This window comes from Myiozetetes cayanensis, unplaced genomic scaffold (genome assembly GCF_022539395.1).
Source record: "Myiozetetes cayanensis isolate MyiCay16 unplaced genomic scaffold, myiCay2020 scf28, whole genome shotgun sequence".
NCBI lineage: Eukaryota > Metazoa > Chordata > Aves > Passeriformes > Tyrannidae > Myiozetetes > Myiozetetes cayanensis.
The window spans coordinates 5034099-5061185 of record NW_026087499.1 but is presented as its reverse complement, the minus strand read 5'-3'; the positions used below and the strand labels follow the sequence as shown (position 1 = coordinate 5061185).

At 48.7% G+C, this 27087-nt stretch overlaps 2 protein-coding genes across 4 annotated transcripts in view; both read right to left on the bottom strand.

Annotated features, from left to right (window-relative positions):
- The window catches only part of TMEM51 (transmembrane protein 51), a 317126-nt gene that overhangs the window by 92754 nt on the left and 197285 nt on the right, over nucleotides 1-27087 (bottom strand). The gene's annotated exons all lie outside the window — the stretch shown is intronic.
- KAZN (kazrin, periplakin interacting protein) overlaps nucleotides 1-27087 on the bottom strand; it is a 192131-nt gene that overhangs the window by 74810 nt on the left and 90234 nt on the right. Inside the window, exons 1-2 of one of the 3 annotated variants that reach the window (XM_050322549.1) lie at nucleotides 6212-6322; nucleotides 5441-5618 (exon numbers count right to left, since the gene is read on the bottom strand). The exons of 1 other annotated variant lie outside the window; for it this stretch is intronic. In XM_050322549.1, coding sequence (XP_050178506.1) covers nucleotides 5441-5618; nucleotides 6212-6277 — 244 coding nt within the window. In that variant the 5' untranslated portion in view covers nucleotides 6278-6322. Of the gene's footprint in view, nucleotides 1-5440; nucleotides 5619-6211; nucleotides 6323-27087 lie in introns of those variants that run through there. One more of the 3 variants, XM_050322548.1, reaches the window with a different exon arrangement.

Here is a 27087-nt window from a genome sequence, read left to right as displayed (position 1 = left end):
TGCTGTGCCAGTGCCGAGCTCAGTGCCTGGTGTACAGAGATCTACTCAGTGCACGGGGAGTGGGGATAAACCCAAGGCAAGATGTTTGCCCGCCAAGGCCGGGCAAGGAGCCCCCGCCCCAAGGCTGTAAAGCCTCTTCTGGCATCTCAGAGAGCTGCACATTCAGGATGCAGATTCTTCTGCATCACCTGGCCCCAGTGACAGAGAACACTGAGTTCACTGATGGATCTGGAGTAACAAAGAATAAGTAATGGCAGGACAGACTGTCCTTTTGGACGATGCCCAGCCCCACCGAGGACTATCTGAGAGTGCCTGAATCCAGCAGACAAAGTCACACTTATCTTCCCTTGAGTTTAGGACTCAGATTTGCTTCTACCTCCCTCTCCCCACCTACAAGTCTAACACTGTTTTCATGGTCATGCTTCAAACTGAGGAATTGAAAACCCTGGATTAAATCCTTCTTCAACTTCAGAGTTTACTCAAGCTTACTCATCCTCAGGAGCTTCACTAAAACTCCCCTGGACAAGCCCTAAAGCAACGATAATCTAAATATTATGCTAACCATGCCAGATGAGGCTTTTGAATAGGAAAACTCCAGAAAAGATATTTAAATTAACGTCTTCAAAGGCTAAGATGTAGCAGGGACCTGAAGTGGTATCTGCAGCCAGTTCCTTGCCTCTAAAGCAACCATGGGAACATTGCTAAGCACAAATTGATTTCTCAGCACAGGCAATTGTTTCAGAAGCATGAAACTAGCTGTTTCCTCATCTTCTGAACTACACAGGACAGAGGAAAAATAAAGCAGGAAATGATTAGAAAGATTAATAGTACAGCGAGACCTTGATCTTGTGATAAAATGCTCCCGATACCCAACTGGGCAGCAGTATCCAAATTCCTCAGGCTTCTTTACAGTATCAGCTCTCAAGCTCTGGAAGAACAAATAGCAGGGAAGATTTCTGAAGAGATGAAAATGGTACATTTTCAACAGTCTGAGATGATTACTGGCAAAATAGCAACAGCACAGAGGTAACTGATTGCCTCCCGGGCAAAAGTCAAAGTCTTTGCATCGTAGCTATGAAAGGACACCAAGATCAGAGGGAAAAAGGGAAAACTCTATTTTAGGCTGTCAGGAGCATAAAGGTCCTCCTGGCCCCTTGGCATCATGAGATACCAAGACGCAACTGAAATCCTTCTCGTGCTGCACCTGCCCAAGATCACTGTGCAGCAAGGAGAAACCCTTTATTCCAGGAGCAAGGTGCAGCTCCTGCCCCAATTCCAGCTGAATTTTGGCAGCATCCATGCAGACACCCCCACCAGCAGGAGCCAGGACACAGAGACCACGGTGTGCCACTGACGCTCTGAAATAGGAAGTGAGATAAGCCAAATGCTGAGCGAGGTGTTATTAATAACACTTAGCTATTGATTGCACGTTACATCTTCAAGCACTTTACCAACACTAATTAATTAAGGTGTTTTCCATTTAACGTGGGAAGGAGACTACAGCAAAAACACATGGCTAAATGGACTGAGCACAGCAAGGCATCACCCAAACTTCAGATTTCCACAGGTACTGCTTTTAATCAAAGCACTGAAAACACAGGTGCAGGTTGGGCAAAGACACGGCGCCAAAAGATCAACCCAGCACAGACAGGGAGGTCACGGCTGACCACTGACCTGCCACAGCACCTGCTGTGATGCTGTTTGCACCCCTCCCTCATCACCAGCATCCCACCCCACCACTGCAGCCTGACCTGGACCACCAGGCACATCTCTTGCTCCCAATCAATCCAACCCATCCTCATCCAAACAAGAGCTGCAACGCGAAGGTGCTGACAGCGACGGCACCGAGCACTGCCTGTAATTGCTGTGCTAAGAGCCGGGGACATGAAGTATTGATTTCCACCCTGATCTGCATCCAAGTTTAGAGAGGCTGCGGCCAAAATACTTCTCCCAGCAAACTCGCCTCTCAAAAGAGACTGTCAGGACTGAGAGGTTCGAATGATTAACACTCTCGCTAAGGACTGTGTAACAATGCACAAGTTCCATTCCTGCCCACCTACACACACCCACCACCCTGCTCTCCCTCTTTGCTGAATTCTTCCAGTTTTGATTTAAATTACAGAAAAGAGGCCCTCCAAGTGTACCTTGCCACGGCAAAAATAGCTCATTATAGCAGAGAGAAGTCTCAGTGTGCACAAAAGGGGTAGAGCTATTACCTCGAGCTGTCTCAAGCTGTACCATAATTATACAAATAACACATTTGACAAACTCAGGATTAATTACTGACTGAGCAGGGCACAGAGACACATTCACCTCCTTCCACACGACTTGAGACTGACCTGGAGCAGCTGCCTGCAGTGCTGTGATCACCAAGCTCCTTCCCACGACAGAGAAGAAATCCTGCCCTGTGAGGGTGGGGAGGCCCTGGCACAGGTTGCCCAGAGAAGCTGTGGCTGCCCCATCCCTGGAAGTGTTCAAGGCCACGTTGGACAAGGCTTGGAGCAACCTCATTTAGTGGAAGGGGTTGAAACAAGATGAGCTTTAAGGTCCCTTCTGACCCAAAGGGTCGTGATTCCACGATTCTATAAGCAAAGGGACCTGGTGATTTCACCACATGCTTCTGCACCAGGACCAGAGCATTGGCCACCCAACCATCACCACCACACCCCAAATTTGCACCTGGCAGGGCTGCCACCCTGTTCCCCATCCTCCTGCCTGCCTTTGATACATTTGCATAAATCAAACAGCTTGGCAGCCCTCCTACTTAGAAGACACACAGCAGCAGAGCTATTCAGAGATTCTTGTTTTCACCCCATCCTTCCGAACGTCGACTCCAAATCCTTGAGGAAAAGCATACGGCTCACTATAGATATCTCAGGCCTGTCTATACAAACACAGAGTGATGTAGGAGAGCGTTTATGGCAGTGTATAAACAGTAGTACCAAACTTAGGGAGGAAACCAAAGCAGAGCGAATCTAATCGGTGGGGCTTGTGGAGATCAAGTATTCTCCCCCTCCTCCTCCCTAAACACGATGAACACAACACTCTTCAGATGCAATTTGACACTTAACTGATTGGCTTCTGCTACAAAACCAGTGGTATATGGCTGGGTATATGACAGTTTTAGTAACAGCCTCTTAAACTTGTTGAGAAGGACAAAGATGCATCTACAGCCAAAAGGCCACAGAGTCACACCTTGCTGGGGAAGCGTCCTTTCTCCTAACTCCTGGCCATCAGCACTCTGAGCTAAATTTGCCAGCTTAAAGGCCGGGAAGGTGGACCACACCTCCAGCAGCCATTGGAAATACTGCTCTGGCACCCAGCTGAACATGGGACCACTCTTTTCCGCTCGTCACAGGGACCCCACAGCTCTGAAGCACGTGTAATTATAGCTATTAAGCAGAAACACGCACACTTTGGGTGTGTTTCCGTGCATTTCTTTGGCACCTTTACAATGTACCGACTGTTTTCCAGCATGCCGATAGTAAAGGAACACAAAGAGAAGTTTTTCCATCGCTAGACAGGCTAGAAAACCTCTGAGGAATATCAAACAGAAGCCCTAACCCTTGAAGAACTTCACAGACATCCCTCCCTTGCCGGGACACGCTGCAGGAACACAGGCACGGCCCCTCTGCAGACACACACCCATCTTCCCAGAAGTGTCCCGAGAAAAAACGAAACCAAACACTGAGTACACACAGATTAATCAGCGTGGACGTGAGCAGCCAGAGCCTTTTACCTGCTTTCCTGGCTGGAAGGCTGCATTTCCACGTTCATGCCCTGTACAGCATGTCACCATCTGCATTCCTGATCGCCCTGCTCCACAGGGGAGGATGGAGGCTGGCATTCTCCTTCTGCCCTTTCAGCAGATTTTTATAAAGAAAGCTCCTCGGTAGCCTGGCTTAGAGTGGCTGAGATGATACCAACAGCCACCTCTGCACAGCAGCTCAGAAAATACCTGCCCCACACAGGTAACTTCACTCCTTGCATCCCCACAGCCACCGGGAAGCTCGGCTGGGTCCAGCTCCTGCAGCGCAGCAAACCCACCTGGTGATGGATTAACTGTGTTTAACAAGTGCAATTCACACCTCACACTCCACACCCACCCCGCTACCGAAACAGAGAGATACAACAAGCTGCATGGAATAAATTCACTAATTAATCGCTCTAAATCAGTTTGCATTAATGCCACAAACAACTATCGCATCAGTTCCAACCGTGATGGGGGGGGGGGGTTGGAACCAGATGATCTCTAAGCTCCCTTCCAACCCTAACTGTTCTGTGATTCTACAATTCCATGACTGCATCCTGCCGGGAGCAGCGATGCCCACCAAGAGCTACGCTACCTTTCAAAAGATTCCCCAAAACGCCACTGTTATTTTAAATAACGCTGAACCATTGTACCGAGAGATACTCACAGTAAATAAGTAACGAGTAAATAACAGCTACTGACGTTTTTATCACACAGGTGTAAATTCAGTTATCGAGAAAGGGGAGGGCTTGCACTATTTTTGCTCTGACATCAAGGCTGCTCGGGGTAAATTGTCATGCAAGTTGCATTTATTTGGGAAATATATAGAAACGTTCAAATACGAATATATACAAAGTACCAGTGATCGCAACACACTTTGGTTAGTAGGGAACTGAATTTCAGCCCGGCAAGAGTAGGACCCCACCACGAGCACTGCAGGAACCATTCAGACCCCGTTCTTTAACCTCCAAGCAAAGCCTCTTCCCGCACCCCTTGCACCCCTTTTTCCACGCCCGGCCCCCAGGCTTGGAGACAACTTTTCAGGGATTTGGGGAGCAGGGAAGGGGGGGTGTGAGCATCGCAGAGGGGCTGTTCGAGCCTCCCCCTGCACCGTGCCGGGGTCCCGGGAGTTCGGGGTGGGCTCCCATCGCCGTGCGCGGCCCCGACCCCGCAGCCCCCCCGGACCCCCGGGACGGGACGGGACGAGCCCGGAGCGGGGCCGGGGGGGAGCGGCGGGGCCGGAGCGGCGGATCCGCGGCAGTAACATGGCTGCTTTCCTACCGAATTACGAAACCGGCTGTGCGAGCGGGGATTACCGCGCAGAGCCGGCGTGGGGAGACCCCGGGGCGGGGAGCGGCGCAGGGGATGGGAACGGAGTGGGGCGGCGATGGTGGCGGGGAGCACAGCGAGGGGACGCGGGGGCCGGCGAGGGTTTTGGGGTAGGGATGGGGGGTTCCTCCCGGTGCCGGGGTGGGGGGCGTAGGAACCGAACGAGGCGCCAGCACGCCAGCAGCGAACTACCCATCTCCAAACCCACCGCGCAACCTGCAACCGGAGGGGCCGGACGGGACGCACCCCCCCCCCCCCCCAAAAATACACAATGAACAATAACACCCAGCGGAGGCGGCGGCCGGGAAGGACCCCCTTAGCTCTCAGTTCCCCTCGCCCCCTGCCCGCGGCGGGACCCACCTTGAGCGCCGTGCGGGCCGTGCTCCATGGCCGGGTCGCTGCCCAGCTCGGCCAGGCGCCGGCCGGTGGCCGCCAGCTCGGCGCGCAGCGCCGTCACCTCCTGGCCCGCCGCCTGCAGCGCCCCGTCGATGCGCAGCGCCAGCTGCTTGTTGTCGTCCATCATGTGCAGGATTTTGGCCTGGGGGGAGGGAGGAAGAGGAGGAGAGACAGAGAGAGAGAGAGGTGAGAGAGGGAGAGGCGGGGGAGGCGGGCAGGGGCTGTGCCGGGCGGAGGGGGGCGTGGGGGCAAGGGGCTGCCGAAGGGGGAGCGGCCAGAGGGGAGTGGGCGGTGCGAGGGGGCGGTGCGAGGAGGGGGCTGGGGGTGCGAGGGGGCCGTGAGAGAGGGTGCAGAGGGATGGGGGCTCTGCGAGGGAGCGCAAAGGGAGAAGGATTTAGGGAGGGGCTCTGCAGAGGGTGCAAAGGGAGGGGTCTCTGCAAGGGAGTGCAAGGAGGGGTCTCTGCAAGGGAGTGCAAGGGAGGGGTCTCTGCAAGGGGAGTGCAAAGGGGAGGGGGTCTCTGCAAGGGGAGTGCAAAGGGGAGGGGGTCTCTGCAAGGGGAGTGCAAGGGGAGGGGCAGCAGGGGCTGCAAAGGGGACGGGGATCTGTGCAAAGGGGTGCAAAGGGAAGAGGGGTCTGTGCAAGAGGGAGTGTGCAAAGGGGAGCAGCGGCGGTCTGTGCAAAGGGGGTACCGGGGGAACAGGTTGTACGGGGGAGGGGGCCTGGGGTACCCCTACCTGTTGCTCCCCCCGGCAGCCCGGGCAGGGCCGCGCCGGAGGCGATGGGGGCTCGGCCGAGGGCATCCGCGGTGGGTGCGCGGTGGGAGCGCGGCTGCGGAGGGAGGGTCCCTCCCGCACGGGGCGGACGGACAGACGGACGGACCCTGCGGCGCCCGCGCTGCGCTGAGAACGAACCCCCCCCGACCCGCCCCGCAGCCCCCGGAAGTTCAGGGGTGCTGCGGGGATGCTGCAGTGCCCGCGCCGAGCTCAGAGTGTCACTAATGAAGAGCCGTGCTGCTAATTGCGCGCAGGTTCGCCCCTGAGCGCGGCCGTGCCCAGCAGCTGCCTGCGGCAGGTGGAGGAGAATGGGCTCCAAAAATCCCCCTGGAAGGATTTTGGCGGCGGGGAGGGAGAGCCACCTGAGCGCTGTCACCACTGCAGTAGCGTTAGTGCGGGAGCTCTTACGCTGGTGGTTTGTGTGGCACGAACCCAGGGTGAAAAATCGAGAATTATTGGTATCATCCATTCGCTGGCGACTGCTAGAGGGAGCGCGGATGTTTCCCTGTGCCTTATCCATCCCTCTGAGGGATCCTCTTGTGTGTTTGCCAGGGCTGCAGCAAGCCTGCAGAGCTGCCACCCTGCCCACAGCAGCGTGCAGACAGCTTCATCCCACTGAAATGAGCTCATAAAATCATGGAATGATTTGGGGCAGAAGGGACCTTAAGGATCACCTCGTTCCAACCCCACCTCCAACCTTCCACTAGACCAGATTGCTCCAAGCCCTGTGAGGTGCTTTGGAGACCATGGCCTGCATGGCTTTACCTCCCTGGTCTGTCCATGCATCCCAAATCATGGTGGGATTCTTGGGGTGACCTGTGCAGGGCCAGGAGTTGGACTCGATGGTCCTGATGGGTCCCTTCCAACTCGTCATATTCTGTGATTCTATGATCTGCAGGCAGCAGTGCTGGGGGTTGTCACCTGAGCCACCTGTACCTAGGGAGAAGTTCATGAATCTTTTAGGAATACCATGGGCAGGAACCCCCATGTGTGGGGTGGGAGCCTCACAGAAACAGGAGTGGGTGTGGGAAGCTCAGCAGGGAGCTGGGACAGTGAGCGAGGACTCTTACCAAGGGAAAAGCCAGAGGAAATCACAACCCATAAGGAAGGGGGGAGAAACAGTCCTGCACAATTTGCTAAACCCTCCAATATTCACCCAAATCCAGGCTTTTAGCTGAATAAACGGAGAATCTGTGGCAGTTCCTTGAACTTCAGGGTGTCCTTCTACAGCACCGCTGACACTGCAGAGCCCTGAGCCAAAATGCAGCAAAAAGGATGAAAAAGGGCTCCCCTTCTCAGAGAGCTGCAGGGATGACTCTGGGAGAGGCTTGACTTGAGATAAAACAGGAGCACATCATCATCCCACGTGGTGGCATCCCCAGGGAGTGCAGGGGGTTTGGGGTGCAGAGTCCCCTGGCAGTTTGTGGGAGCTGAAATCAGGTAAATCTGTCACGTCACTCAGCTGAAAAACATCACTAAGTCAGCCTGGGTCCCCCAAAACCTCAGATCTGCTCTGGGTACAACCAGTTCTCCAAGAGTCAACACGACCAGGTCCTTACCAAGTGGCATCTAAGACCTTACATCCATCTGGATCAATCCATCTGGATATCGTAAAACAATAGAACAATCTAGTATTTATTCAGAGAAATGGAACAGTGGCTTTTCCAAGGGACAGTTATTTCTGACTGAGAGTTTCCAGCAGTGTCTGCAACCCAAGCACTCGTGCTGGGTCAGGGCACTTGGAATATCAGTGGAAAGGTCTGTTTTCCTTAATGAATTCCCAAAGGGCCAACAAACAACCCGCAAGGAGAATAAATGCAATTTTTGAAATTCTTTTCTTCATCATCTCTGCAACCATCCCCAAATGAGATAAAGTTCTTTAAGTATATGTAGAAACTGAATTCTAATCAAGATAAATGCCCGGTTTCATACCTAATTTGCATGAGTATGTGCTGCAAACTGTGCTTGCAAATGAGAGAATTATGTATGTAACCAGATAACCTGAGCGTGCAATCCCAGTACCGTACATGCAAAACTTACTCATTGCACTTGAATAAAACTTAAAGCTTCAGCAAAAAGGAACTCGGCTTTAAAGCGCCAGCACATTATTTTTATCATAAAAAATCAGGTTAAAGCTGATTTGAACCTTCCAAGAACACATTTAGCTGCCGAGGCAAATTCCAAATTATGTTTCTTACTCAATCTAACCTTAATAATAGACTAGTTGAGCTGCTGCACTGCCAGAGCTGGAATTTTTTTAATTTAGTGACGAGAAGAATTTCTACATTAGCGCCTGGCTATTTAAAAAATGTGTCCTAAAGTTGGCTGTGGACTCATGCGTGAATTAAAAACCTCGCTTTAAAAACCTTCATTACTACTTGCAAGTCCTCCTGAATTCCCCTGAAGATATCTTGAAAGATTTTTCCCCCTTTCCCATGCCTCCTCCCATCCTTACTAGGGAACAGCTGAGTCCATTAAAATTGATTTCAATCTCTCAGAGCAGAATTTGATTTCTCCAAGCTTCTGCCTGAAAAGAGCACGGAGTGTCCCAGCAATCTAGAGGTATCAGCCGGTGGAAAATGAGCAGTGCAGGCACAAAGATGAGGCATTCCCAACCCAACTGGGTTGTGTTCTTAGTCAGAAGGCCAAGCCTTTGCTGGAATACTCAAAATTGGGATGAGATGAAACTTTAGGAAATTAATTGTGCTCCGTTTCCTTTCTCCCATTAGTTTTAAATTAAAAAAAGATTGAATTAAAAGGTAATTAAAGAGCCAAAATTAGAAACATGTAATTTCCAAAATTGCTTTTTTTTAGTTTTGTTTTACTTTGGTTTGTTTGTTTGTTTTTCTTATTCCGGCTTTTACCAGGAGCTTGACAGCTACCCAAGAAGTCTGTGTCCCAAAGGGATGGGATCCCTGGCCATGCAGTTGAGGCATGGAGAGCTTGGGAATATTTCCTAGGGACGCACAGGAAACCCCTGAGTCGATGCCAACAAGTCACAAATCTCTGTTCAGCCTTAGCTACACTCAGCATCTGTTCAGGTGGTGCAAAGGGGGCCTTGAAAAGCTGAAGAAAACCCCTCAGTTTTGGGCAACATGTTCTTGTAGTGACATCACATCCAGGCAGGCCATTCCTCAAGAACATGTTGATGGAATAAACCAGGATGGAGGAAGATTTCAGAGTACTACCCTTCATCTTTGCTCTTGTTTCAACCTAAGGAGTGCAGTAAAGAGAATATGAGAAGATTTAGGAGATGAAAAAGGGCTGAGAAGCACATGAGTACCATTCAGGCCTTCCAAACCCTTTAATTTGCTATTCAGATTACCACTTTTTATGGTTTAATATGTACAATATGCAAAGGAACCAGTTTAACTAAATGGGAAAAGCCTTCTGTGCTAAGGTTGAACGTAATCTAATAGGGCCCTTTGACTTGATTCAATTAAATCCTTCTTTTTCCAATTAAATAATCAGCTAGAATTTAATAAAAATGAATTTCAATGTGTCATCCTGCAGAATGATGACCTCTGTGATGGGGAAGGCTTATGTAAATTCTGCTGATCGCTTTTTATCTGCCTCTGCCTCTCTTCCTCCAAAAAAAAAAAAAAAAATTGCCTTCTGTCTGTGTATTTACATTAATTTCTCATCTGCTCCATGTATCTCTGTTTGCAGGAACAATCCCAGCTGAAAGGGCTGCGAAGTATCAGCAGCTTCTTTCAGCACATCCCCAAAATGGGACGGGAGAAAAGGCCTCCAAAGCGGGATTTTTGATCCGTGCCTTGGGTTTTGTTATGCCCTGGCACACGGCAGGGCAAAGAGAAATTTGGCCCCTTCCAAATGTCACCAGAGGCATCTGTGTGGCCATTCATCACCGAGACAATGCAGCCCAAGACAGCAGCGAACTCCAGCAGCAATCCCCAGGAAAGGCACAGCATGGCCCACGTTCCACAGCCTCTTCCAGCACGTCTCCGCCAAGTAACTCCCGTCAAAGTCACAATAGTTGATAATATCTACAATTTTTTTCCCTCTGCAAAAGGTCACATTATTATTTCTATTATTTATAAGTGCATTTCACCCCTTCTCACTCATAAAATACAGAGCACCAACTCCTTCCTTCCTCAGCTGGAGTACAGAGCAGCATTTTAATGCAAACCTTGCTGATGTGGTGCTGCTGTGCTGTAATGACTTATTAACTTATTAACTTATAAGCTATTAAAACAGAATTAGGCAGAGCTAAGCATGGACAGGTTAAAAATCTGAGTGAACAGTCTGGTTTTCCCTGTGATGCTGCAGTGCCACCTTTCCCCATCCCTGTTTCTGTGTGGGTTGAAACGGTCCTGGCGACCTTCCTGCGCATCCCCCGGGACCGTGAAAACAAACCCATTAATGTTTGTAAAGTGTCTCAGACTGGGGGAATTACATCACCACGGCGAGATACAAGCTTAATGGATCAAAACAAACCCCAGCTCCAAACCCCCCAGCTTAGACACATCTCAGTTACCCGGCACAAACCTCGAAGAATCCCACTGAGAAGGGATAATTGAGAGAAAAATGCGATCCCAGAGATTTTTTCTCCAGTAAACCCATTTCTCGTTAATAGGAAGCAGATTTCTAGACCCCTCTGCAAACAAATGACTTCCACAGCATATTTCACAGCTGAGAGCATCCATGGCACCAGCTTTACACGCAGCACTATGAAACCCAACATTTGTTTAATGAATTACAGCAATCCATGAATCCATCTACGTTCAGATGTATTTAAATGTTTATGGGCAAGACGTCAGCAGCCAGCTTTGCATGGGCAGGTATCGGCGTCAGTGCTGAGCTCCTGCTGCAATGTACCCAAAACTTTGAACAGGTTTTCGGTTCTGCCTTCTTACTGAGGGCAAATTACCCAGGAGTTTCGTGGTGGCTGCTAAACATAGAACTGTTTGGGTTCAGTGTAAATTTGAGGTGTTTTCTTTCTGAGAGAGACAAACTGTCGCACATCTCACACCTGGCTGGGGCTGGTCCATGCAACTGAGAGGAGAATTAAGCCATTAAAAATCCCAGTCAGGCACGTCTGACGTGCTGCAGCTGTTTCCAAATGACCTCATCCTCACCTCAGCAGTCAATATATAAACCTTGACAAAAATCTAACTCTGGTCCACCCTCCTGGTTCAACGTATCCCCCACTGCAAACTCTGCGTGAAGTGCTCCTTTCACGGCACAGCGAAGCAACAGTCATGATGTGCTGTGATCACTTTGCTTTCTTGCACAGATGACTCTGATCTGTGATGGTCTCCAGCCCAGAAATCCCCACCCAGGAGCTGGATTCACAGAATCCCAGAATGGTTTTGTTTGGAAGAGATTTTAAGGCTGATCCAGTCCCACCCCCTGCCGTGGGCAGGGACACCTCCCTCTAGCCCAGATTGCTCCAAGCCCTGTCCAACCTGGCCTTGGACACTTCCAGGGATCCAGAGGCAGCCACAGCTTCCCTGGGCAACCTGTGCCAGGGCATCCCCACCCTCACAGGGAAGGATTTCTTCCTCCTACACAATGTAACCCTGCCCTTGTCCTGTCACTTCAGGTGAAGTCTGTATGAAATGCCATTTCCCCATCCTCTCCCCATCACAAATTAAGGGGGAAAGGCGTGGTTAGGTTTTTTTCAGAACTACCAGGGTGATTTGGGACATCAGGTCCTGCTGACTTGCTCCAAGACATCCCCTGTCCTCTTGGGAAGGGGAGAATGGGAAGTCTACCAGAGACTTTGGCTTTGCAGACCCAATTTACCTCCTGTTCAGACACTGTTGTGAGGATCATGTGAAAACTTCAGTGAACAGGGGGAATGTAAATCACTCAGCTAGCAGGATAATAGGTGCCATGAAAAAAATCCTGTGATCAATCAGCAGACAAATATATACTTAAATTAGGTGTTAGTGGGACAGATGCAGGAAAGGTGATTATGGGTTGCCTCTGTGTTTCCTTCAGCAGCAGTGATGACACGCCGGGGTGGGTCACCCTACCCTGCCATTAATAGAGCATCAGCATTCATCTGACAGCTTCTTTGTCCTGGGAAGTCAATTCAGAGGAAGATTTGACATTAGCAAGAGGCACAGTGAAATTCAGACGCCTTTGCATTTTCATGACCCTCCAGATGCTTTATCCTGACAGATTACAGGCAAGTTCACTGTCCTCAATTGGGCGGGAGGCAGGAATAAATATTTGCACCTATCCCTTTCAACTGTGGCAATAAACACCACCAGCAGAACCAGTGGAAGAACTGCCCTTTGCTCCCTTCCTGGAAAACCAAACAAAAATCAGGGTTTGCAGGGCAGAGCCATGGGAAGAGTCAGATGGAGCATCCTGGACAAGGAAGATGATGGACAGAAATGTGATTTTTTTACTGTAACATTTGTGATGTAAGTAAAAGATAAGATTTCAAGGGTGATTCGTGCCTCTAAAATAATCCTAAAATGAATGCAGAAATAGAGAGCTCCAGAGAGTAACAGAGAGGGGCTTTAACATGCACAGCACAGTGTCCCCCACTGCCACCCACCACCCAGGGAGCACATGAGCACCACAAAATTCCCAGGGGTGTGTCAGGGACCAAACAGCACAATCTAGACAGGAGTGGAACTCCATTTATTCCTGCAGGGCAGAGCATCTTTCCCTTTCATTCCAAGTGAGAGAACACACACCCTGGTGTAAGTGTCATCATCCTCCCTTGTTCTGCCGGTGGCACCCACACCGGGTCACGCCTGGTTTGGGGATCACCCCGCTGCCAAACCAGTTCCTTCCACAACAAAGGAATGTGCTGGGGAGTGTGGAACAATAAAACAAGCCTTTTTTTCTCCCTTTTTTCCTGGTTTTATCCAAGATGCTACCAGCAGGGTGGACTAATCCTGTATTGCATAAGATTACAAACCTACAATTACACCCCACCAACCTGTGCAAGACCTAAAAATACACACCAATATATAGATGAAGGTTCAGCACTGAGAAGGCAGCTGAGAAACTGCATTAGTGTTCCTACATGTACACATTACACTATTTAGAGAGGTGTTTTAAGGCTTCAGCATGTAGTCATTGATTCTGTGAATTTGGGGCTTGGAGTGTACTGGTGTCCATCTCTTTGAGTGTTCATACCACAGGCTGGTGGAGTCATCAACCCTGTGAAAAATGACACTTTTCCTGGATTGAGGGAAATCCCTTTAGATCAGATAACTCACAAGTACTTTATTTCTTTGTTTAGGTAGGAAAATTCTTCAGACATCATTTCACAGGATGGGGAAACCAGGGCATAGATGGGTTGAAATGGTGTGAAGGGCACTTGCAACCCATGGAACACATTGAGCCTTTCCAGTTAAATAAGGAGCAACTCCTTCATCTCACCCTAGAGCTGATTTACCCTAATGGAACACCCAGCCAGAGAAGGGCAAGGGAAATGCATCTTCTAATAAAGTCCCTTTAACTTTGACATAGATTACTTATAAAAAACCAAACTGCACCAAATACACAAGCTGTGATAAAATATCTCGGTACAAAATCAATTCTGGGGCGATTAACAGCCTTTGAAAAATTGGGGCTTTAAGTCAGTTCATGGCAGGGATCAAATTGAGCTGCTGTCAACTCACTTGGGCATTTTGCTTTGCTCCTGATATCTGACAGTTAAAATCACCTAAAATGGTTCCCATTATTCCTGCATTTTCTCCTTTTTTTTCCCCTGGGGGAGCGCCACGCAGCCAGGCTCCCATCCCAGCCTGCAGCTGGGGGAATTCAGAGGCTGTCAGAGCTTCCTGATCAGTTCTTACACTTTGGGGGAAACTGGAGGTAAGGCTGACCAGCTGTGAGCTGCCCCAAGTCCCTCTGGCTGATTCCCAGCTGCTGCTGGGAGCAGTTTGTGGTCCCAGATGAATAGCACTGGTCATCAGCTGGAATACCAAAAGGAGCTCAGTCCTCTATGAGAAAAGGCTTGAAGCATTAACCAGCCCTTCTGCTAGGTCAGGTGAGACTTATTAATATTAATAACATTTATATTCATAGCTTTTCATGAAAATGGGTAAGTTTTCCCCAAGCCTGGTGGACCAGAGAAGAGGGAGATCTATTCAAATGGTGCCTTGGTGGAGCAAGAAGGATCCAAGGGAAAGCTGATGTTCTTGTCATGGAATCACAGAATGGCCTTGGGTGGAAGGGACTTTAAAGTTCATCCCATTCCACCCCTGCCATGGGCAGGGACACCTCCCACTAGCCCAGGTTGCTCCAAGCCCTGTCCAACCTGGCCTTGGGCACTTCCAGAGATCCAGGGGCAGCCACAGCTTCTCTGGGCAACCTGTGCCAGGGCCTCCCCACCCTCTGAATAAAGGGTGGAGAGAGGGATCACTACGGGTGGTCTCAGAGAAAGCCAGGGCAGATATGTAAGAATGTCCAAAAAAAAATAGGGATGCAAAATGCTAAGCAAATAATAATTTTTAAAAAAATCACAGCTGGATGGATTCCTTAGAAAGATCTAAGGAATGCTGTGAAGCTCCAGGGGATGCAGGAGGTTCTCTGGGTACCAGCACATCCCTCACCCCAAGGTCTTGAGGGCAAGAAGCTGCAGGATTGTTGGCAGAGGGATTTCAAGAAGGTGATAGATATAAAAGCCATCAAAGGCAATTAAAGCAAGCAGGACAACTGCCAAGCTCTCGTGTTTGCTCACTGTCAGTGGGTTTTACGGATACAGAGATATATATCTGCAAAGCTATTCAAGTGCATTTAATTTTTCCAGTACCCACGTACTGCAGCCTGTTAGGAGATAATATGTTTATCCTCCAAAGTTCGTGACTTCATTCTGCAGCACTTGGCTCTAGGGTGGCTTTTGTGTTATTAACTTCCTTCCACTACAGACAGAAAACAAAAACCTCTTCCCACCGAACACCCCAGGATGAAGTTTTGTTGGGTGTTAAGTGCAGCTTGTCGCATTGCTGGAGGCCCAGGGTGGGACAATAAACCTGGAAAAAAAATCTGGGACCTCAAACCTGATGGAGATGTGAGCTGGGGTGTGGGGAATGCAGGGCTGGGGGTGGGAGCTTGCTCTGTCACAAGCCAAGTGGAAAAGAGGAAAATATGTATATATATTAGGATGACATTAGGAAGAAATATGTATATTAAGATAAAAATATATAGTAGGAAGATATTAGGAAGAAATTCTTCCCTGTGAGAGTGGGGAGGCCCTGGCACAGCTTGCCCAGAGAAGCTGTGGCTGCCCCTGGATCCCTGGAAGTGTCCAAGGCCAGGTTGGACAGAACTTGGAGCAACCTGGGCTAGTGGGAGGTGTCCCTGCCCATGGCAGAGGGTGGAAGGAGATGAGTTTTAATGTCCCCTCCCACCCAACCATTCTGTGATAAAACCCATAATATGTTTTTGAACATCCACATTTATGTTTTCAGACTAAATTTTAGGCCAGACCTGCAGTGAGAGGGGGGTGATGCTCCATCTCTCACACCCCTCACTATCTGAAATGCCTGGACAAGCACAAGAAAGGACTGTTTCACTGATTTTTTTTTTGCCTTCTGTTGCCACCCCATTAAAAGTAACGGTTCCTAATCTGCACCAGACCAGCTCCTCTCAAGATAAAGATCTGCCTCGTTTGCAGCTACATAATTAGCAATTACCCTAATTTCACTTACATTAAATTACATTTTTTTAAAAATAAATGTTATCTTTTCTGACACAAAAAAAAAAAAAAAAAAAAAGCAGCCTGGGTCTAAATCAGACTATTTTATATAAAGCAGCAGCACCATTATCCTGCTCTCAGATGTAATGTCTAGACACTTTTAATGAAAATATTCATTATTGCTCATTTGCATCTCTTTCAATTCCAGGACAGAAATCAAATGAAGATGTCAAAACTGTGCTTCCCCTGCCTCAGGCAAAACGGAGCCACGGTGACCCCCATGTCCCTCCAAACGGGAGCTCAGCTTGTGTGAAGGGAAAGCATCTCTGGCATCCTCCTAACTGAGGGCAGCAGGGAGATGAAAGACAAAGCAAGGAAAATCAGAGGCAAAGAACGGTGTCAGGATCCCGATCTGAGATCTGCAGCTTTAAAACAGGGGATTAAGCAGGGAGATCCCAGCCTTAAACTGCAAGATGTGTTGAAATACAGATGTTAATCAGGATGCTGGGAACTCATGTGGGTTTAGTAGAGACATTTCCCGGAGATAAAGCACATTTTAAACCTGCTCCTTAACTTGCTGTTAACAAAACTTTCCATTAGTACAAGGAAATATATAATGTACCTCAAGCACATGCTTCACTGAGCTTGGAGAGTAAAGATAAAATAATCTTTTTATAGCAAATAGGAACGAATACTTAAAAATAATAAAAAGTTGGTGAATATTCATTTGAACTCTTAAGCAAATTTGCCCTTGTCATATTTGCATCTCTCTTGTGTTCTCTCTCTGTGCAATGAAGTTTTATTAGCATGAACATCCACAGAAAGTGAATGTGAAGCCTGAATACCCATGGGAAATGAATTTCAAATTCACTTGCCGTGTGCAGTCACCCAAGAAACTTGATCATAATTGTTTATTGTACTTAAATATTTATATTGTTGGAGCACTTGTTAGATAAAAGGGCCGCGATGCTCCCGTGTCGGGTGCTGTTCAAACACTGTCCCAGGCTGCAGGAATTACCTCCCTCCCCAGCAAACACCCGGGTGTGACAGGTTCCACCAGGATCAAGCAAGAGAGGTGAGATGGCAGGTGGCAAATTCCAAGGTCAAGGACAGGCGCTGAGTGAAAGATCAAAAAGTTTCTCTTGATTTTTCCCCCGGGGAAATCGAGGAAGTTGAGGCGGATCCACCAAATGGCACGACCTCACCTGGGTGTGTTCACACAGCGTGTTTGAAAGAGGGATTTAAAGTTGGTCAGAAACACGGTTTTGAAGGGTTTTTAGCGCCTGCAGTGCTCTGGCACAGGCTGCAGCCTTCGCTCCGAGCTCGGATTTCAGCGGTGCCCTCAGGCTTTACAATGGATTCTTACATTTTCTGTTCCCCTCCCCTGCTCCCCATTTGCATCTGTAAATGCACCCACGGCCACTGCCTCCCCCAGCAGATTCCATGGCTCTGGAGCAGGAATCCCAGCCTGGTTAACACCTTCCCATCCCTGCTGTCCTGGCTGTGCAGGGCATCGCTGCTCCCAGCTCATCCAAAGACACCTCTGGGTGGTTTTGGAGAGAGATGGGCGGCACTTTCTGCAATTGGGGACCCCTGTTTTGCTTGGTCACAAATCTCCTGTGCCCCACAGACCCCACAGCAAGGCCAGGATACCCCTGCCTGATCCAGCACTGACTGAACACACCTCCACACCAATCCTCACTAAATCATTTTTCTCTGTTACCTGCCCCCGTTCAGTCTGGATTTTTTATGGCTAAGAGGAGGAATAACTTCAAGGTCAGACCCCTGCTGGGAGCAGGGCAGGGATCTACACACTGCACCCACGGCCTGGAGCATGAATTACCAACTATTAAGGGCTGCTGAATAAAAAACCTCCTAAAATTGAAGTTCAAGTTGCAGCAAGAAGGATACACAGGAGAGAAAGCTGCATTAGGACATGCACTGTCTGACATGCTCCCTCTAATCTGGATTCAGCAGTGGGAGGAGGGGACTTGGAGTTGCCCCTCAGAGCAGGGTCGGGTCTCCATCAGCTCCTTACACACGACTGTGCCTTTTAATTATCACCCACTGCAGACAGATTAGAGTTGCCTGTGTCAATTTGCATTTGTAACACACGAGTTCCCTGCTCCTCCATGGACAGAGCAGGTGTTGCTGGCAGTGTAATTACACACCATCAACAACCAGCAGCAATTTCAGTTGCCCCAAAGATGCTTCCAAGATTGGATCCTGGATTTCCCAGCATTTCCTTCAAACACAGGCCACCGAGGGGACACTGGTGTGGGAGTGGGAAGATGGAATTGGGGATTTGGGAGAAGGAGAAGAGGAATGTCTTGAGCAAACCAAGAGAGCTGTGGCTGGCACCACTGCAGGAAGAGGCAGTGCTTGGGGCACCCACTCCAGGAAAATTGTTTCTAAGAGCTTGAGCTGCTTGGGAATGACATTTGAAATGCAAAGGGTTGGAAAGGGGAAGAGAAAAAAAATGGGCATTGTGGAAAGGGATGAGTTCTTGCAAGGGGGAGTAACAGGGCTCATCTCTACATGGAGCATCCTCACATTAAAATGGGGACCCCCCTCTGCCCAGAGAGCTCTGAGGTTCAGGGCACACAGGGCACTGCAATATCCACACACACTCCATTTATATGCTCCTATATCAAATATTACAGAAAAAAAGAGATGCCAAATGCAGTGGGCAGGGTCTCCCTGCGTGGCCATGTCCTCCTGGCTTTCCACCCCCATGGCAGAAGATGCCACGTGTCACAGGAGCAAGATGGATGATGATGGAAACAGGATGAAGGACATAAGCTCAATATGTGGTGCAACTCCACACTCACTACTATAAGAAAGTAAAAGCACCAAACAGGCCAAAAGCACCTTTTCCAGGAGAAAAACTTGGTGGCTGCAGAGGAAGCCAAAGTTGGCTTTTACAGCTTGAAGTGGTTAACGATTTGGTTTCTTTAAACCAAAGAATTAATGGCACTGAACTTCACAACAACAACAAAAAAATTAAAGGCACCCCAAAGAATGTTCTCTTAATTGTAGCAGCCCGCTGCATTAAAGCTGCTATAGGAAAATTCATTTACAATTCAGCTATTAAATTGCAAACCATTACCACTGCTTTTATGGCTTTATATCCCTCTCACAAATTTATTGTGTAATTACTCGGAGCAACAGGATCGTTTCTAGCAGGCGAAGTTGAAATAAGGCACCCATTCCAAAATCCTCCCAATTCTGCCTTTTCCAGATAAAATTTACACAAAAGAGGAAAAATGTTACAGCAGAGTTCTCTGCCTGGGCTTCTGGGGCATTTGAGGACAGAGCTGGAGTCTTGGCTATTAGAAAGGTGGGATGGAAGTGCCCTCCCCCAACAGCTGCCATTTCTTGCTGTAGGAAATGGAATTGCTCTGGAGGTGTTGGGACTTGCTCCAATGGATCTCTGCAGCAGCAGAGATGGAGCTTGAGGACCTGGCATTTCCCCACCTGCCAGGGGGCTCAGCCAACCCCCAGCTAAACCACTGCTCGTGACATAAACCATAATAAATTTAAATTTTAAAAAAAAAAAAAAAAATGGTATGGCATTTTCTGCCTCTCATTTTCCCCCTCGGCAAAAGAAATTTGTAAATAAATAAATAAATAAACTCTTGTAAATAAATAAATAAACTAATTTAAAAAAAAAAAACCTGCATAAAGGGGCATTAAGCAGGACAGGCATTTCCTGGGCAGAATGACTGGATTATTGTTGGAAGATGCAAATAAATTCACATCATGTGCCTCTTTTTTTCCTCCTTTTTCTTTTCGTACCACCCTCATCCAAAGGAGGAGATAGCATCGGTATCCAACTCAGGAATCTCTTCAGCAGATTAAAGACCCAATTATGCTGGATTTGGGAACACTGCAGACTGTCCAGCCTGAATCCACGGTGCTTCATAAACCCCAGGATTAAACACTCAGGAGCTCCCAGCCCCCTGTATCGTGCTGATCACCAGCAGTGACCACAAAACCCTCTTTTTGGAAGCGATTCCCTTCTCCCATGGGGTTTTCTCCTATCCTGATCTGCCAGGGGATGTTTCTCACCTCCTTCTCATTACCTGTGATCCTACCTGGGAGCTCACTGCAGGCACATTCCCTCAGGGATGCACTGAAATAGGCACTGCAGTGCTTTGCTGAGATGGGTCCTGGGGATTTAATCCAAACTCAAAAAAAAAAAAAAAAAAAAGGAGGCAAATGAACAAGACTTCATTTTTTCCGTAATTATCATTACCCTTGATAATAATAATATTTCAATCATTACTACACTTGCAGTTTTGATATTTTTGTTTTGGAAAGGAGGGTTTTGGAGGGTCCTAAAGGCTGGTAAATGCGAAGAGAAGGCAAAGCAAATCAAGCAGAACTCCCAACCCATCCCAGCCTGCCGGTTGGAGATGGACACAGTGTCCCTACAGCCTCGTGCATCCTAATGGCACAGAGAACACATTTAGTTATGCAGGAGACATCTCCCCCAGCTGGCACATGGCAGGGGGGCTGGAACTAGATGATCTTTAAGGTCCCTTCCAACCAAAACCTTTCTGTGATCCCATGAATCGCTCCTTGGAAGGGCTGAATGGCCCAAACCTCCCCCTCCCGCGCTCCCAAATCCCGGCGTTGGAGCCGCTCGGCTCCTGCTGCCGGTGCTAAAAGGGCCTGACTTTGTGGGATTATTATTTAATATCTGCTGCAAATGTTTGCTGGTGGCATAATGACACGATCAGCAGGGCCAAAGACACCGTGGTTACACAAGCACAGCGTCCCTCTCTCCCCAGTACTGATGAATCCCTGGGAGGAGTGGGGGGAAAGGAGCTGACAAGCCAGGATAATTTATTCTGCTGAACCCAGTGCCTGCCAACTCGGCTCAGCCTGGCATGGGATAGACTTACAGGAGCAGCCAGGCTGGGATTTGCAGGGAGGAGGAGGAGTCTGAGTGAATCAGATACCCAAATCTCACCGGATTCAGCAGGAACTGTCTTTTCAACCAGCTCGGGATTATTTTCCTTCTCGTGTTCATCTGTTCTCTCAAGTGCCACTAATGAGTGTGGGTGATCAGTGGAGGAGGGGTTGAGTCAAAAAAGAGGCTTTGGGGTAAAGTTAATGAGTAACAAAACAATTAAGAAGAAAGATACAGGGAGAGAAAAAAACCCCAACATCTAAATTTCCAAAAAAAATTGATTTTGCCAGCAGCTGTCGGTCAAGGGAGAGACAAGACCTTCACTCACAGTGACTGACCCAGTGCTCTGCTGTCACGTGTCCCCAGCTCCTCTGTGCATCACCATAAGGAATTCAGCAATTAATAGTGGCCATAGAATTAGTAAGTTTGGAAAAGCCCTCCAAGATCACTGAGCCCAACCATTCCCCCAGCACTGCCACGTTCACCACTAAACCGCGTCCCGTGGTGCCTCATCCACAGGGTTTTGAACACTTCCAGGGATGGTGGAAGAGTGGGCAGATTGTTCAAGTGCCTGACCACCCTTTCAGTGCAGAAATGTCCCCGCCTGACCCAAGACAGCCAAAGGGGAAGGATGGCAGCAGGGTGAGGACAGGGGGTTGGATACACGAAGGTCATAAACGGTGAGAAATCACCTCTCTGCTCCCCACGGGCACCCAAACCTCTGTCACGTCATGAACGGACAGGAGAAGAGGTGCCAAGTGAGTGCATCCCTCAGGCTGGGGGGGTGAGAGCAGGCTGGGAGAGCCCCAGCTGTGATTTGGGTGCTGAGCACCCCCCTCTCCCCTGCTCGAAGGCCCCCGGTCCCCGCGCGTGCCGCGGCAGCCACACGTGCCACGGAGCCAGCAGTTGCCATGGAGACCGAGGATTTTCTTAAAACTCCTGCAGAAAGGAGACAGAAGGCCCAAGAAAGCAGAGGAGCAGCCTCTCCTTGGATGGGGGTTTGGGGCTGTGCACGGACACCAAGCTGTGGTACCACCTCCGGCTGTGCAAGCTGTTCCCTCCAAAGGGAGCCCTGTTTGCCCCACGGTGGTGGTTGCTGTACCTTGCAAACATCGTGTTCTGCCCGTGCTGGCTCCTCTCTGCAAGGTGCCAGTCTCATCCAGTAATCACTTTTATTCTCACAGTCTCCAAGGGTTGTCTAAAGATGCAGCTCCTCCGTCAACAGAGGAACTGGCTTTTAATTGCAGCCCTTCTGGCAGGGGATGGAGCTCCTTCCTTCGCTGATGTATTTTTTAAATACATGGAGAAGTCACAGGACTGGCAGATGGAGGAGAAAAGCCCCCCAGTTATCCAGATTACAGCCCAGCACTGACCCTCCACACCACGGTGCTGCTGGGATGGGGAGCTGGAACTGGGTTAAACCCACAGCCTAAAGCTCACTTCCACGAGTCCCTAAATGCAGCTTTGCCCTTTAATATTTTTGAATGCTGGTTTGTCCCTCCCCAGCCTCCAGGAGTGGAGATAAATCAATAACCCATCAATTCTGCCAGTGGAGCTCTGTGGTACCCAAATGCTGGGGGTGCTACTCCCGAGTGATTCATATGCAGGCAAGCAGAACGTTCCCAGACGGCTTTAAATGAAGTGGCTGGCAAAATCCCCTGGGAATATTTAGTTAGGATAAGAAACATATAGAAACACAGCTTTTTGGAACTATCTCTCAGTAACTTCAGTTTCCATAGTGACTAATGTTTGTGTTTATACCCAGTCCCTGTGTTTCCATCAGATTTTGCTTCATGCAACAGCTGTTCCAAGTCATTTCACCAAGACAGATGATCCTGATAAGGAGCAAAGTTTCCATTCTACACAAATGCACATTTATTTAATAAAATCCAAAGAATTCAGACCCGGAAAAGGTCCAGTGCTTCAAAAGATTGATTATTGATGCAGCCAATGGATGGGAAGAGAATGAGAGTGGCCACAGAGTAGCTGCTGCCTAATGAGAGGGTGAGAAAAAAGCAGAAGAGAAAATAAAGGAAACAATGCTGAAAACACCAGTAACCTTTTTTTAATTTGACCACAAGCTTTTTATCCCTGGGCTTTATGCACAAATATGATGTCTAAAAATCTTGCTGATGGAGATGTCAAACAGTGGCTCAAGGGAGGCTGTTGGACCCCCCCAGTCTCCTGCCATCCCTCTGGATCACCTCATTCCTGTAAAAGCTCCTGGGAGAATCCAGAGGAACCAAACATAGACTAACCTGGGCTTTGGGATCTAATAAATCACTTTTCCTCAAATATTCCATCACTTTAGCATTTATATAATCACCCAATTTCTATCTCAACTTAAATAATGACTATTTTTAATTATTTTAATTTTTTTGTTGTTTTTCTTAAATAGGATGGCTCATGTTTAGCTTCTTGGAACAATCCTTGAGACTTATTTTAGCCTCTTTATTAGATCAAATAGAATATGAGCTCCCTGTTTGGCTCTAGCCTTGGATCAAGGTTTGGATCAAGCCTCCAGACAGTCTCTTTGGGATTATCACCTTTCCCTGGGCTGAGCTTGTACTAATGACAGAAGGTTGGTGGCACAGTCACCTTGGACATCTCATGCCTCTGATTTTTCCCTGGAAAGATCAAAGTGTTGGGGATGTCCAGGTGAGGCCAGGAGGCTTTGGAAGTGTTGGAGATGGCACCTCCTCTCAGCACCTGAGCTGCCATGAGCCAGCTGGCTGCCTCCCCCCCATGCCTGGGTGACACCACAGGCAGAGGTGGGTCCTTAGGTCCAGTGGCACCCCAAATAATTTAACTAAACCTGCTTTTAGACACACAGCTGGAGGTAAGTTCCCTGCTTGTCTTGGTTTCATCTCTGCCACCCACTTCTACCACTGCACATGAGGAATGCAGTGAGGAGATTGGGACCACTCGGAGCAGAGCATCGGGAACAATGAGAGAGAGGTTGGGAAGAATGAAGATGTGCTGTAGGAAAAACAACTCCAGTATTTCCTGCCTCCCTAGGGTCCTATCCCAAACCTGGAGCTGCCCCATGTCACTCTGTGCCCCTGCCCATGGGGAGTAGAAGGTTAGCAGGAGGTCAGACCTGCTTCCACAAGCTGATGTCTTACTCCTATAACCTTTATCTTTAAATAATCTCTTCTTTAGATCTTCTCCCTGCTTGCACAGGCCCTGGCTGAAATCCTGACAGGAACCAACAACTCCTTCATGCTACAGGAGGCACCAAAGCAGCAGAGGACGGAGTCCTGCTCCCCAACACTCATTGCCAGAAATAACTGGAGTGCACAGGCACTGGCAAGGACTGTGGAGCTGCTTATCATTTTAATCACTGCTAAATCACGTTGCAGAACTCCAAACCGAAGGAAACGATTTTCATTGTTAACCTCCTCCTTCTTAATTTGCAAACTTCCTGCGAGTAATTGAAATTCCTGCTCTGCAAAAGCAGGAGCTTTATCTACCACCTTGTTTGGCCAAATTAAGAGAGATGGGACTCGACTCCAGGTTTGCTAAATATTTTTCCCCTGCCTTCTGAAACATTTATTACACTTTGCATCGCACAAACCGCTTCAACCTCCCGCTGGCTGCACGTTGAATTATTTTAATCAGGAACAAGAATCGTGTTAAAAGGAACTGTAACGTGGCACAACAGGAAACCTGGGCTTGCAGACTCCTTTGGAAGAAAATTCCAGCTTTCCTCTTCCCTCTTTGTGGCTATCAATCACACTCTAAAAATAAAGTCAGATATACAAAATTATCCTGCCATCAGGGCCTGAAAATATTTCAGTTAAGCAACTGTCAGTGCTTCCGTGATGGATCTCTGCTTCCCAGGTTCTCTATCTTCCCTTTTCAGATTGCACCAGGCTGAACCTTGGCACGCACCCCAAGGATGATGCTGGAACAGTTTGCTTAACAACAGCTTCTTAATATCACTGGGAGCTGGGCAGCACAGGGAGCCAGCACATCCTCGCTCAGATCCAGGGATGCAAACGCCTGCAGCTCCCATGGATTTCGGCTGATGCTGGGGTTACCTTCAGCACCTCCCAAAAAACAGGCCATGTTCTCTGACAGGTCTGTTGGAGCATCAGTTCTCCCTGGGAATATTAGGGATGCCAAGTCTGCTCTTTGTTAAAGCCAGCAAAACTCTGAATTTACCAGGAGATAACGAAGGGCAAGATGGGGAGGGGGGAATGCCTGAATGCAACCACCCTGTGCCAGGCTGGAGTGCTGGGCTGCCTTTCACACCTCCTCTGCATCCACCCTGAGACCCAGAAAGGCCCTTTGCTCTGCTCCTGCCAGCCATGCACCATTTGCTCTCCTCCCTGCAGGACTCCTGGCTTGGCACCTTTGGAAAAGTCACAGAATCACACAATGCTTTGGGTTGGAAGAGACTTTAAGGACCATCTTGTTCCTCCCCTGCCATGGGCAGGGACACCTTCCACTAGCCCAGGTTGCTCCAAGCCCTGTCCAACCTGGCCTTGGACACTTCCAGGGACCCAGGGGCAGCCACAGCTGCTGTGGGTAACCTGTGCCAGGGCCTCCCCACCCTCACAGGGAAGAATTTCTTCCCAGTATCCCATCTAACCCTACCCTCTGGTAGTGGGAAGCTGTTTCCTCTTGTCTGGTCACTCCAGCCCTTACCCAAAGCCCCTCTCCAGTTCTCCTGGAGCCCCTTTAGACACTGGAAGGGGCTCTAAGGTTTCCCCAGAGTCTTGCCTTTTCCAGGCTGAACAACCTCTTTAACTTCCTTTATTTCCAATTCTGAAGAAACTATTGGATGACAGGAATAGAAATATCCTGCTTTTCCCAAACTCACATCCCACTACATTGGCCAGGAGGCCACCACAGCCACATCCTCTGCCACTGCTGGGGTTCATCTCTTCAGGCCCACACCAGACACTTAATCACAGGCAAAAGGAATCCAAATCCTCCCAGGAGCTGTTGCAGCCCCAGGGGAAAAAAAAAAAGCTTCATTTATTTGCTTCTTCCTCCTTGAGCACAGCAATATTTAACAGCAAATCTAGCAAGGACGAGGCACGAACATGCAGGATCTGGTTATTATGGTCCCATTCTGTACCACCAGGACCAACAGTATCCAGTTGGTATCTACAACACACGAGACTTCTCCTGCTTTGGGAGGCAGTAAGATTCAAGAGTTTTGCTTTGCAGACTATTTGTTTTTTTAATACTGGGAAAAGTGGGAACATATGCAAGGGGGGAAGGGTGGCAGCAGCACTTGTAACGCTTAATTTACTAAAACGACACATTGCACAGATCTCCCATCTCACTTCATTCAGAGAAATTAGCATTTGGGTAAAGCAGCCAGCCTGGATAGACATCCATCACAGGGGTCTTAAATGCACTGTCGGGATGAGGATCCATCTCAAGACATGTCTGAGGCCAAAAGCATCATCATCATCATCATCATCACCCACGGCCTGGGTAACGTTTGTTTGCTTTTTCTCCCCCCATTAAAACACCAGGTTTTGGATGGAGCAGAGCCAGTCACTCCCCACGTGCATGGACCCTACCAGAAAGCAGGGAAGATGCTTGGATTTTAGTGTTATTTCAGAAATGACATTCAAGCTTTCTCTCCCAGTATCAAAACCTACTAAATAAGTGAGACCAAAGCAGGTAGAAAACTACGACAAGAGCAGGATCAGGTTCTGCATTTGAAAACCCCTTAATTTATAGTCTCTCCATATCAGAATTATTAAGAAAGAAAAATACCTATTGCCTCCCAAATGTCACCATATCCACCCGACTTCCGTGAATCTCTGAATGGATTTACCAGTGCCAGGGGCAATCTCATTTTCTAGAAAACCTGTTTTACTGCCTAATATTCCACCCAAGTCTCTGGCTGATCACTTAAACAGGCTTTTACCAGGCAGGGCAGGCTGCACGTCTCATTTCCCTCAGACACCCTGCAGCGGGCTCCGTGGGTGGGTGGGGAAGAGGAGACGTCGCAGGGATCGTTTTCTGTCAAATTAAAATTGTGATTAATTCCAAACCAGTGCCGTTTGACGAGATATTTTTCAAGTTGTTTAGTTTCGGTAACTGCAGCGTGCCCGGGGAGCCGATGGGATGAGAAACACCCCACCCTTGGCAGGGAGGATGCTGAAGGGGTGGAAGCCCCTCGGTCCTGCCAAGGGATAAGATGCTCCCGGCTGGAGCACCCCTGGCAGCCCCAGTGCAGTGCAGAGAGGCTGAAGAACCTGACAGCCTGATAATCCAGAGCTGTCCTGAACATTTCCCTGTCTAATCGATCATTTG